Here is an 11,865-nt window from a genome sequence, read left to right as displayed (position 1 = left end):
CCCTCCAAACCACGTCTGTCCAAGCCTCAACCTAACCAGGAATCCAGCCAGCACCGCCGCCTTGGTCAGCGTGTACGATCACTCGCCACACACGTATTTGCATAGGAGTGTCGACAGAACCAAATCTGACAAAATTTCCATCAGAAATCTTGGCCAGAAGTAGGTGCCGAACGTAATTTGGGGAACCTATAGGAGAGGCATGAACAACCCTAGCCTGGCGAGGTAACACCTTCCTTGGCAATCGAATGTAGTCGGGTCGGTGCTGGAGCTGCTGGCAGCAGATTGCAAAGCTCCTTGAGAAAACCCGAAATAACAGCCACGCGGTGCCAGCCTGGGGTGTCAGAGCACGACTGACACAACCCAGCCGCCTTCCTCAGAGTGGGCTGTGAAAATCACGGTATTTTTATTTTCATTTAGAGAGAGCAACCTCCCAGCACTGGTGGCAAAAGGCTCAAGAACATTTCCCGAGCTCCAGCTGTGACTGAGCCAAACAGCGCACCGAAAGAGGGCCTCCGCCGGGGACAGGGCAAAACCTTTGGAGTTTTCAGGCAATTTTATGGCTTTACAGCACGCAGCTCGCTTTTTTCAGCCCTTTGGACCGCGCTTTTTTTTTTTTTTTTTTTTTTTATTTTGCGTGCAAGTTTTTTGGTTTGGTTTTGCGGGATTTTTTTAGGACAGCGACCGGCCGAGGCTGGTTCCCCGCCACAGCAAAGGCAAACTGCAGGCGAGCGGCCACCGCGCTGCCCTGGCGCCCAGGAGCCGGGCCCGGCCACCCGCCGCCATGTCGGCCTCTCCTCCACAGCCCGCCGCGCCCTCGGACCCGCCCCGCTCCCGCCACCGCTTACGATTGGCCGCTTCATTTCCCGCGTGACGCATTCGCCGGGCGGCCATTGGCTGCGGCGTCGCTGCGACAGGCCGGAGGGCGGGAACGCCCCGCTGCGTGACGAAAGAGGCGGGGGGGGGGGGAAATAGTCCCTCGGTTGCCGTGGTGACCGGTCGGCCGTGCCCGGAAATGGGTCGGGCGCCGGGAAGCGCCGGGAAGCGCCGGGGGAGCGCCGGCGGCCGGCAGGTACGTCCACAGACGCGCGGACGCACGCGTCCCCCGTCGCTCCCCCCCCCGCCCTCCAACTCCTTCGAGGAGTCCGCCGGTTGCCGGGGTGATCGCCATTTTAAAGGGCCCGCCGCCGGGTGCGCCTCGCCGGCGCTGTCGGGGACCCGCGGCGCGGCCTGCGCGGGAGGGATGGCCGGGCCCGGCGGTGAGGGGGCCGGGGGTCTCGGCGGAGCGGCCGCCGCCGCCGGCGAGTGATGGCGCCTTGTGGTTCCCCCCCGGCAGGAGCGGGGGCCGGGATGGCGGCCGGGGGCCCGGCGAGGGTGTTCCACAGCGTCTGCATGGTGTCGGACTTCTTCTACCCCAACATGGGGGGCGTGGAGAGCCACGTGTACCAGCTGTCGCAGTGCCTCATCGAGCGAGGCCACAAGGTCCTGGTGGTCACCCACGCCTACGGCCACCGGAAAGGCGTCCGCTACCTCACCAACGGGCTGAAGGTCTACTACTTGCCCCTGAAGGTCATGTACAACCAGTCGACGGCGACGACGCTCTTCCACAGCCTGCCCTTGCTCAGGGACATCTTCGTGAGGGAGAGGGTCACCGTCGTCCACGCCCACAGCTCCTTCTCCGCCATGGCCCACGACGCCCTCTTCCACGCCAAGACCATGGGGCTGCGGACGGTGTTCACGGACCATTCCCTCTTTGGTTTCGCGGATGTCAGCTCGGTGCTCACCAACAAACTGCTGACGGTGTCCCTGTGTGACACGAACCACATCATCTGCGTCTCCTACACGAGCAAGGAGAACACGGTGCTGCGAGCGGCCTTGGACCCGCGGATCGTCTCTGTCATCCCCAACGCTGTTGATCCCACTGACTTCACCCCAGACCCGTCGAAGAGGGTTGATGGCACAATAACAATCGTTGTTGTCAGCAGGCTCGTTTACAGAAAAGGTAACGGGGGGTGAAATGTAACTTTAGCTTGGTTTGTTTTTTTTCTTTAGGATACGGTAAGAAGGGCCTTGGTTGGGTACCACTGACACTGTGTCTGTCTGTGGCATGGGTTGGATTTTAGACGGGAGCTGTAAGGTGGTGGTTCTGAGCTTTTGCATCTGTACATTCAGGAAGAAGAAATGTACGTTTCAGTTTGCGCGTGTTGCGTTCAGCAGTGCGTTTCTTTTGTAATACTGAAGATATTGAAATTTTTAAAAGGGAAGGTTTGGCTTATATTGGGGATATGATTTAGGCCCTAATCTATGTATTCTGTTGGAAATGTTTTAACTGTTTTTTTATTTACTCAAGCAACAGCACCTTAGGTGATTTTTTTTTTTTCTCTCATATTTGTCTCCTGGTAGATCACAAGTTGTCTTTTTTCAGAATTTTGTCTTCAGCAGTGTAACTGTCTTCAAGAGACTTTTTTTTTTTTTTCCTTCTCTTGAATAGAGTTATAGCAGTAGGCTACATCATGGTAAGTTCTAAAATCAAAGGCAATAACGGCTTCCCCCAACTTTTCTACTCTTAGGTATAGATTTGCTTAGTGGTATAATTCCTGAGCTCTGTCAGAAATATCCAGAGTTACATTTCTTAGTTGGAGGAGAAGGACCAAAACGAATCATACTGGAAGAAGTCCGGGAAAGATACCAGCTACATGACAGGTTTGTTCCATGCATGCCTATGACCCTTCAATGTACTTTAGGGGTGGGGAAGACAACAGCAACATCCTTTCTGCCTGACAACCTGACCCCCCCCCCCCCCCCCCCCCCCCCCCAAAAAAAAACCAACCCAAAAAACCCCCAACCAACCAAAAACTTAAGGCTGGAGAAGATGAAAACTATTGAAAGCAAGGCAGATAGACCAGACACTAACCTGAAGACTTATGCAGTTGGACTGTGATCCTACAGCTTAATTCATAGAAATCGACCCTGTGTGAACCTTCACTTGAGTCAGAGAGAAGCTGACTTAGACATAAATTTATCATATTCCTCTCTGAAGCCGTGATGCTTGGATCGCATATTGCCATATGGCATAAGGTGTTAGACACCTAGTTTGTGTCACTGCTGCTTGTGAGGATGACTGCTAGTAATTTATTTTAATATTTCAGTATGAAACTCTTCAGGGTAGTGCTTATTTAGTATGTGTTCTTGTGGTACTAGGAACATGTTCCCTGGTGCTACTGTGTTGCCAAAATGTTTCTGTGGTGCATACACATTTGTGTATTTCTTTGGGGTTTTCTTGTTGTTCAAAGACAGTTTTATGTGGCAAGGACAAGCTTCTTAATTTTCCATTTCCTTTTCTCTGTTTTCTGTTGCCCATTCTGTACGTCAGTCAGTGATTCTGCTGATAAAATTGTTTGTTAGTATTGTTCTTATTTTGCCCTTTTCTGTGTCCCAGTATCTCTTCAAAATAATAGCTCCTGATCATTGTCCCCTAAATACTTTTTTCCACCTCAGACTGAGATTGATCAAACCTCACATTGAAAAGTCATATAATAGATCTAATCAAAAAGGATGACAAGTCTTAATTATTAACTGCGTGAAGCCATGTTCTCTTACAGAACTGGAAAGCTCAGTAGCAATGTTTTGAAGACAGTTGCCAGTAAAACAAACAGAGCAACTTCTTCCCCCAGCTTTATTTTCAGAAGTTTCTTTTAGTGTGAAAATCAGCAGCAGCCTTCTATTTCTTCATTACTGGAAAAATTTAGAGAAAACGGAACAAAGGTGTCTATGTTCCTTCTCTCACTATATGTGTGATCCATTGGCACATTTTTCAGAATATGTGTAACACCATACCGTATTATTACAGTCCAAATCTAGTGTTTATCTCTTCTCTTTATTTCTTTTTTTTCTTTTCTTTTTTTTCTTATATGCAGGGTACGTCTCCTAGGCGCCTTGGAACACCAGGATGTTAGAAATGTTCTAGTCCAGGGGCACATTTTTCTCAACACTTCCCTCACTGAGGCCTTTTGTATGGCAATTGTGGAAGCAGCAAGCTGTGGTTTACAGGTAAAAAAAAAAAAAAATAAAAAAATCTCAACTATCTAGAATGCATGTATCCATTTTAAACAAAGTTCATGATTAAATACTATGTGTTTGTAACATTTGATTTCATCTGAGGCTCTGTCTTTACAAAGGTGAGCAAATATTATCCCCATTTACAGATCACCTGGAAGCTGAGACAGAAGGGTTAACCGAAACTGCTTAAGCTCCCAGAAGAAACTTGTGCAGAATTGGGAATAACATGTAGATCTGCTAACTCTCAGTTCTCTGAACTAACCAGACTGCCTCTCCAAAATGCTATTTTGTATGTACTGCTTTACAGAGTTTCGGGGTAGTTGATGTTCATTGAAGGTTTACTTTGACACTGCTTTAAGAGGAGCTGCAGAAAAACAGCTCATGAGCATGGGTGACTGGTCAGTCAGGCATATTGAATTATCAGGCTACACCATTGTACTAGAACTGTTTTCTTCCTGCACCAAGAACTGACATTTGTTTTCTTGTATTAACTGAAGATGTATTTGCCTTGCCATGTAGGGATTCAAGATAAGAGTTGGAGAGAGAAAAACCAGTAAAAGCCCTTTCTGGCTAATTCACAACTTGGACTGACAACTCAAAGAAAGTTAAATCAGCAGCCATAAAGATATTAGATTTTCACATTAAAATATAAAGAAACTTTTTTTTAAAAGACAGGCTGATAAGAGTGTCTAATATACAGGAAGTATAGAAAATGTGAGGGACTTTTTTTTTTTTTTTTTCTCTCCAGTATCCTTTGACAGTAGTTACTACCTAGTTGTGGTCGTTATTCCCCTGTCTTCTGTTTTGCTCTCTAGAGGTGAGGAAGTTCTGCAGTTTTCTTGTTGTTGCCTGCTGTTTAGAGATGATTGTGTAATATGAGTCTTAGTAGTTCCTGATTTCCCTTTAAAAATAATAATTCAGATTTAAAATTACTGAACTTCTGAAGAAATTCTTGTAAGTGTTCAGTAGCCTAGAAAGCGTAAACTGACGGTGGATGTGGTAAAAATGTCCTCCGCAAGTAGAGGTAATGGTTTTCGTGAGGGGCTATGGAAAGTCCAAAATCTGGTTACACATATTTAGTCATGTACTACGACAAACAACTTTAGGAATGATGTCTCATAAACTGCTCATTAGACCAAGTCTTCTGTTTTATCATGCTAACAAGAATCATTCTAAACATTGTTAAAGGTAATCTGCTATGCTAGGTCTTTTCTAGGGCCTAGACCTTTAGTTCGCATACAGGTAAAATTCCCAAAGCATGATATCGGTCTTTGCCTTCATGGCAACCACTCCTTGTAAATTTTTTTTTCCCATTCTTCTTAAGTGCTGTATCTAAATGGTGCAATAGCAGTGTCATTGCTCGATTTTATTGTTATGCAGCATACGTGCTATTTCTTTTGTTTCATTTGAAGGTGGTGAGTACAAAAGTTGGTGGGATTCCTGAGGTGCTTCCAGAAAATCTCATTATTTTATGTGAACCTTCCGTGAAATCTTTGTGCGATGGATTAGAAAAAGCTATTGCCCAGCTCCGATCAGGAACACTACCATCTCCAGAAACTGTTCATAATAAAGTGAAGACATTTTATACATGGAGGAATGTAGCAGAGAGAACTGAGAAAGTATGTATAACCACTTCTTTTAAATTCTCTTAAAGTACATTTCTGAAACAGCTCCTTCTTTGAAACATTACTATGTACATTCTTTATGTAATCTTTCAGTGTAATTTTTCAGTGTGTTTCTTTTCAAAAATACATGGTTTAAAAAGGTTCAGACAATACTTCCCCCCCTGCCCTGAATATATCCCTAGGTAGGTGGTTTTTTTCCTATTGGCATTTTTTTTCTATGCCCTAACTGCCGATAAATATTCTGAAGAACAGCCTAGATCTTTAGTTACATTTGTACTTACATATTTTTTCCAGTCTTCATATTAAGTAACTTCTCTGGCATAACTGGAAAAAATGCTGTATGAGATGTATGAAAAGGAAAAGGCAGAGTTCATGACAAAGTTTTGTCTGCCACCTGCTAACAAGTGGTTTAAAATTATGAGAGGTAGTTTAATGCTGGTAGGCTGAACATAGTTGAATTTACATAAGCTTTGGATGTAATGAAAATAAATTATCACAGCTTTGAAATAGTATTTTGCAATTAGAACTGCACTTCAGCATAAAAACTCTGCTGTTAGTGAAGAATGTTTACTGCAATGGTGTGATAAATGCCTGTGGAGATCTGTCGCTTCTGATTTCAGCCCCTGTGTTTTAGTAAAGAGAGTAGCTGAATCACATGCCACTTAATTACTTTGTAGTGTACTGAGATATATATCTCTTATAAGTCTCCTTGAAGTATCATGTACAACCAGTTTATTTTATCATTTTCAAGTACTGTCAGTACAATTCACTTTATGATTTTGAAACTGCAAGCGGCATTTCAATTGCAAAGTTTTTATAGAAGTTACTCTAGATTTCAGTTTTCATTATAGCCCTTTATTATAAGAAAAAACAAAACAACAAAAGCTCTGTGAAGAAAATGTTAGTATAATTGGAAGAAGTCTGCATGGAACTTACATTATACAAAAGACAGTTGTTTGTTAGCTTATTGTGAATTTACCCGTAGGGTGAAGTCTGTAATATTCTCTAGGAAAAAACTCTGTATCCTTTAAGACTTTTTTCAGTTGTGTCTAGTGGGTATTTATGTTTCTGTTCTATGAAACACAGGACTGTATATTTTTTTAATTATTTTTTTAGTGGTTGCAGTTAATATGTATATTAAGTCACGAGTAGCATGTATTTGCTTTTCATGTTCATTGAATTTTAAGAATTTTACTAAGAATTACTAGTGTTTCTTTAAATAAAAATCAGTGTACTATTATGATTTGCTTGATTGTTCAAACACAGAGATTTGGAAGATTGCCAACTCATCTATGAGTTCATCTATCTTTGTGTTGAAAATCTAGTAATTGCATGTTCAGATTCTTTTCCTGTGACTGATGTGAATATGAGATTAGAACCCATTCAATTAATTAAAAAACCCCAACCCTCTCTATATAATATTACATGAGCGACAAATGATGCAGTCTTCCTATTTAATGAAATACTCTTGAGGTCCATCAAAAAAATAGAATGTTTCTTTTCCTTTTTCTCCTTAAATAATTTCTAGAACAGTACTCATAAATCAACTTTTAAAATCTGCAAAGCTTTTTGGGGGGTAATATTTGTGCCATCTAGTAGTTAGGAACAGATAATTTATATTGCACACTGACAACAAAGTAGTGCCTGATTTTTGAGGTAGAAGCAACATCGTTTTAAGACCTTACTTTCTGTCTCTTCTCCATTTAGGTGTATGACAGGGTGTCAAATGAAGTGGTTTTACCAATGGATGAGCGACTTGACAGGCTGATGTCTCACTGTGGCCCAGTGACTGGGTATATTTTTGCTCTTTTTGCTGTTCTGAACTTCCTTTTCTTGGCCTTTCTGAGGTGGATGACTCCAGATTCCATTATTGATGTTGCAATAGATGCCACAGGACCTAAAGGTGCATGGACTAAGCAGTGTTTTGGGGGGAAAAAAGGAGGAGTTAAAGAAGAACTTCCAAGGTCCTAAAATGCTCAAATGGAGAGGAAAGAACACGTCAGTCACTAAAGGTTTTAATGCTTGCTGATAGAGACATTACTCTTAAAATTCTTCAGTTTCTTTCTGAAGTTCTTGGAAAGAAACTTGGTTAAATGTGCTACCTCAATTTAGGATGATGTTTTAATTTAGTTTTGGATTCATGCAGATTTATGGAGATCTCTTTTGCACTTAAAGCTGGGAGGAGAGTGTGGGTTTTTATATGTGTCAAAAGCCTTTGAGACAAAAATACAAGATTTTTTTCTTGACCACTTGAATATTACAGAAAGTGACTGTAAACTTTAGTGGTATTTGGGAAAGCAGAACACAAAAATTACTAGCTTACAGTAGTCCCTGCTAATTCCTGATATTTACTGTGATTATTATTTTGAGACCTGTTTAAAAATACTTAATTAAAAACCCAGCAAAACACACCTTTTCTCTTCTAAAATGAAAATGGCACTTGAAATTAGTCATGAAGTCCATTACCATGGAAGTTGCAGAGACTTAGTTCTAGCAGTTGTGTCCCAGTGACAGTGTTTTGCCTGCATAGTGTTATTATTTTGAAGTTCTTCCCTAGTCAAAATTGGATCATCCTGTTGCTAAGTCAAAACTCCATAATGAATTTTTGGTATTTTCAGAGGTGCTAAATTTGTCCTGTTCACTTACATGTGTGAAAGTGTTATAAAGCTTATAGCGTTTTTTTTTTTACAGTACTTAGGTGAAGAAATTATATTATTTAGAGATAATATAGCCTTCAGAAACAGCTCAGGCCTGAGAACTCCTCCAGCAGACTATGCCAAAGTGTGAGGTAACACGTGCATGTGCGCGCACGCGTGAGAGAGAGAAACCTGTGAAGGGCTTAGCGAGCACCATTGTGCTTGTGCGCTCTGTCTCCCTTCTCTGCCCTGCACCCCCCCCTTCTTTTTTTTTTTTTTTTTTTTTTTGCCTACCCCTTAGTTATGACCAAAATGGCATTTCAGTCCATCTCTGGGAGGGACAGACAGTGTTTAGTATGCATGATTTCACCTAGACCACATCAGAGACACTGCAAGTGAAATCTTGGGAAGGTATCCTTTAAATGGAAATTACCAATAGGTATGCTTTTCATGGAGAGGAAAAAAAAAATAAAAAGAAGTGGCTCCTTGCATCTGTTAGTAGTCCTGAGTAACGTACACCTAGGCCAAAAGGCAGCACAACTTACCAGTGTGCGAGGAGGCATTTATCTCATTTGTGTCACCCACCTCTAAACCCCGCCCCTGCCTAATGCACTGAGTTAATTTCTTTCTCAAGCATCACTAAAGACTAAAAATCTTACTATTTTATGACTCTGAGTATTATGTAGTGTTGGACATTGTATTAATATTAAAACTGTGCAATATGAAAATACTGTTCCCAAACCCTTGAAGGGCAGTATTTAAAACACAGCTTCTGTCAATATCATCTTGTTTGTGTACAGACATAGTTACCCTAACATCTGACATTTTATAACTTCACTGAAGATATTTTCATGAAACACAGAAAGGTAATGTGAAATAAATGCCATATACAAAGTCTATTTTCTTTTACTAGAATTTTTAGCCTTTGATATGTAATGTACAATATGCATTGTATTGGAATTTGAATTTTTCAAACTCTACATTAAAAGTGGAGGTCAGCTAAAATGGTGCCATACAGATTATGGCTAAGTGGGTGGAATTAAGGTAATATTTTACTTTTCAAAGTTACTTTTTCTTTTTTTCCAAACACTCAAGTTTATAACAACTTGAAAAAAAATACTGATTATCATTCCAGGGAAAAGTTTTTTATATATTTTTTTAAAAATATTTTGTTGATTCTCATTTATTTCTCTTTGGCTTCCTGCAACATCTAGAAACACAAATCAAATTTTCGACAGAATTTATTCAAAATACTTCTCTTCTCTTTTTGGAACATGGTTTACTTATGAATAATATAATAAAACCTTGTTATAATCTTGTTTACAAGACAAATTTACAGTTTATCTAAAACTTCATTTACCTTTCCATAAAGAATGGATATTTTTCATTAATATCTGGTGGTTAGACTTCTTATGAGAAAGATGATTATTAAAAACCATTCTGCACAAGCTGCCACAAAAATTTAATCCATAACTGGTTTAACTACAACTATGCTGTTTCTCAAGTAATGCAACTTGTATTACGCATAACTCTTTGCAGGACTGGTTCACTCACTGGTCTTGTGCAGTGGAGTAAGGGCTCGTGTCACTGAATCATTTAGTTTTAAAAAGCATCAGTGGGTGAAATGGAAAAGTTTAAATAAAATAATCACAATAATAAAAGAACAGACATAACGAGTATATTTAGAAATGAATAAAATAACTATTTAAAACATCTAAAATGTTTCAGTTGTGCTTGCAGGTAACATTTGATCATTGTGAAATAGGAGGGAAATGTTACCAAAGAGAGAACGCTACTGAGTAATGTCTTGCACTGAGCAGAGCCTCTAGTGTGGAGGAGGAGGGAACTTTCTGTATAGGAGGGACTATTCATCTGCAATGAAATTCCATCCTGCAGGCACAAGGAGCAATTGTGTTTCCAATACATTATATGTAGACACTGTGAATTAAAGTATAGACGGCGTCTTGATAACTGAAAATTGTATGTTAAACCAGAGCAAGTATCAAGTAAAGTATGAATGTAAGATTCATCTTTCAGATTGTGTTTTCGTGGATGTGGATAGATCTGTAAGAAGGTAAATACACTGTAATGTACTTATTTTTGTGCTCAAGTTTTTCTGCATCTTTTTAAAATAAACTTATTTTTTCTCCTTTTGATACTTATTTCTCTTCACTAGTCCTTGTTTTCATACATGCTTAGGCTTATAAATAAATAATTGTAAAAGCGCATCTTTTTGATGCTCCAGTAAAATACAGACTTCATGTAAATAGATACAAGAACAATCAGTCTCAACAGAAAATGGTTTTACAAAGTGTTTCATATTAAAAAATATTTAAATATTTTTAATGTTTTATTTGCTATCCTTAAGCTACTCTCATCATATTTGCTGTACATCTTTTATGACACTCAGTAGTATCTTGACTTCCACAGTTTTTCCTAATTATTTTTTTGACATAGTCAGATGATAAAAGGTGGATAATTTTTGTTAAGGGAATAAAACTAAAGGCAAGATGCGGTTATACATCTGAATTTACATTTGTACTGAAATTATGCATTTTTCTTGTAACCTTAACAGATTGGATTATTTTCAGATTCTGACTTGCTTCAACACTGGCATAACTCTGGAGATTATATTTGTGCGGGATTAATTGAACTTTAACCACGCATAAGCTGGCTGTCTAGCACGCGCTCGTTCTTTAAGCTGGTTGTTTAAGCAGGAGGGACTGATGGCAGGTGGGTAGAGAAGGAGTCATCCCCTTGCTAGCGCAGTGTTGGAGGCAGACGGGGGAAATTAACTGCCTGCTGGAATTTGCCATCTTCCTGCCCAGGCAGCAGCAGGATTTTCGATAACCAGACTTTACATGGTGCGATGGGTGGCGGATAGGTGAGATGAATCCCACATCTGCTTGTTTGAGAGCAACCAGGGAGTTGCTATGTATGTCTCTTTTTAAAAGCAGGAGTGCTGTAAGTGTGCTGACCTAAGGATGCAAATGAGGCAAGGCTTGTATGGGAATTAGTGTAATTTATTGGGTCACACTGATAGAAAAGAAAGAGGTAGGCTCGCCGTACGTCTTTGTCCTGATCTCTTCCCTGCGGGATAAAGGGTTTCTGTCTCCTCTTTTTCCCCCGTTGTCTTATTTTGATTGAATATATTTGAAATTCAAACTCTCAACTATATACATTAGAAATACACTGCTGTAATTCAAGGAGTGTCTAGTATAAGAATAGACTGATACCTCTTTTAATTTCTTTGAGAAGAGGATCCCTCTAATCTTTTATTTCCTTGTCAAATTCTTCAGGTCACGTCTGACACTTCTCACTGTTGGCTAAAGTTAAGGTGAACCATGGTGAAAATGAGTTGTCTTCGAAGCTGGACTGCCTTTTCTTTTGTGCTTATTCCTTGCATGTTTGTAAACTAAGGATATATAAACATTAGCTTTCCAGTTCTTTGGAGGATCTAGCTAAACTACTTCTATTCATTCACGATCTCATGACAATTTTTTTGAAGGATTAATATATTTTCCGGATATTTTGATTTGACAATTTAG

At 40.5% G+C, this 11,865-nt stretch overlaps 1 protein-coding gene across 2 annotated transcripts; it reads left to right on the top strand.

Moving 5' to 3' along the window:
* The first annotated feature begins 974 nt into the window (after window positions 1-974).
* Window positions 975-10,479, top strand: PIGA (phosphatidylinositol glycan anchor biosynthesis class A). Of its 2 annotated transcripts, XM_075057379.1 has the most exons (6): window positions 975-1,069; window positions 1,334-1,999; window positions 2,568-2,700; window positions 3,915-4,047; window positions 5,469-5,675; window positions 7,389-10,479. In XM_075057379.1, the coding sequence occupies exons 2-6, from the start codon at window positions 1,348-1,350 to the stop codon at window positions 7,650-7,652; spliced, it is 1,389 nt and encodes a 462-aa protein (XP_074913480.1). In that variant the 5' UTR covers window positions 975-1,069; window positions 1,334-1,347; the 3' UTR covers window positions 7,653-10,479. The 2 variants fall into 2 exon arrangements, with proteins under 2 accessions (XP_074913480.1, XP_074913478.1); XM_075057377.1 differs by lacking the exon at window positions 975-1,069 and having other exon boundaries at window positions 1,142-1,999.
* The last annotated feature ends 1,386 nt before the right edge of the window (window positions 10,480-11,865 follow it).

Source organism: Buteo buteo, chromosome 25, assembly GCF_964188355.1.
Source record: "Buteo buteo chromosome 25, bButBut1.hap1.1, whole genome shotgun sequence".
NCBI classification, from domain to species: Eukaryota; Metazoa; Chordata; class Aves; order Accipitriformes; family Accipitridae; genus Buteo; species Buteo buteo.
This window is presented reverse-complemented; position numbering and strand designations above follow the sequence as displayed.

Excerpts from the sequence above, each read along its gene's own strand:
- PIGA (XM_075057377.1), top strand. The coding sequence starts at position 1,306 with ATGGCGCCTTGTGGTTCCCCCCCGGCAGGAGCGGGGGCCGGGATGGCG. Across the intron at positions 2,701-3,914 it reads AGATACCAGCTACATGACAG|GGTACGTCTCCTAGGCGCCT; the intron begins GTTTGTTCCATG and ends TCTTATATGCAG. Across the intron at positions 5,676-7,388 it reads TAGCAGAGAGAACTGAGAAA|GTGTATGACAGGGTGTCAAA; the intron begins GTATGTATAACC and ends TTCTCCATTTAG.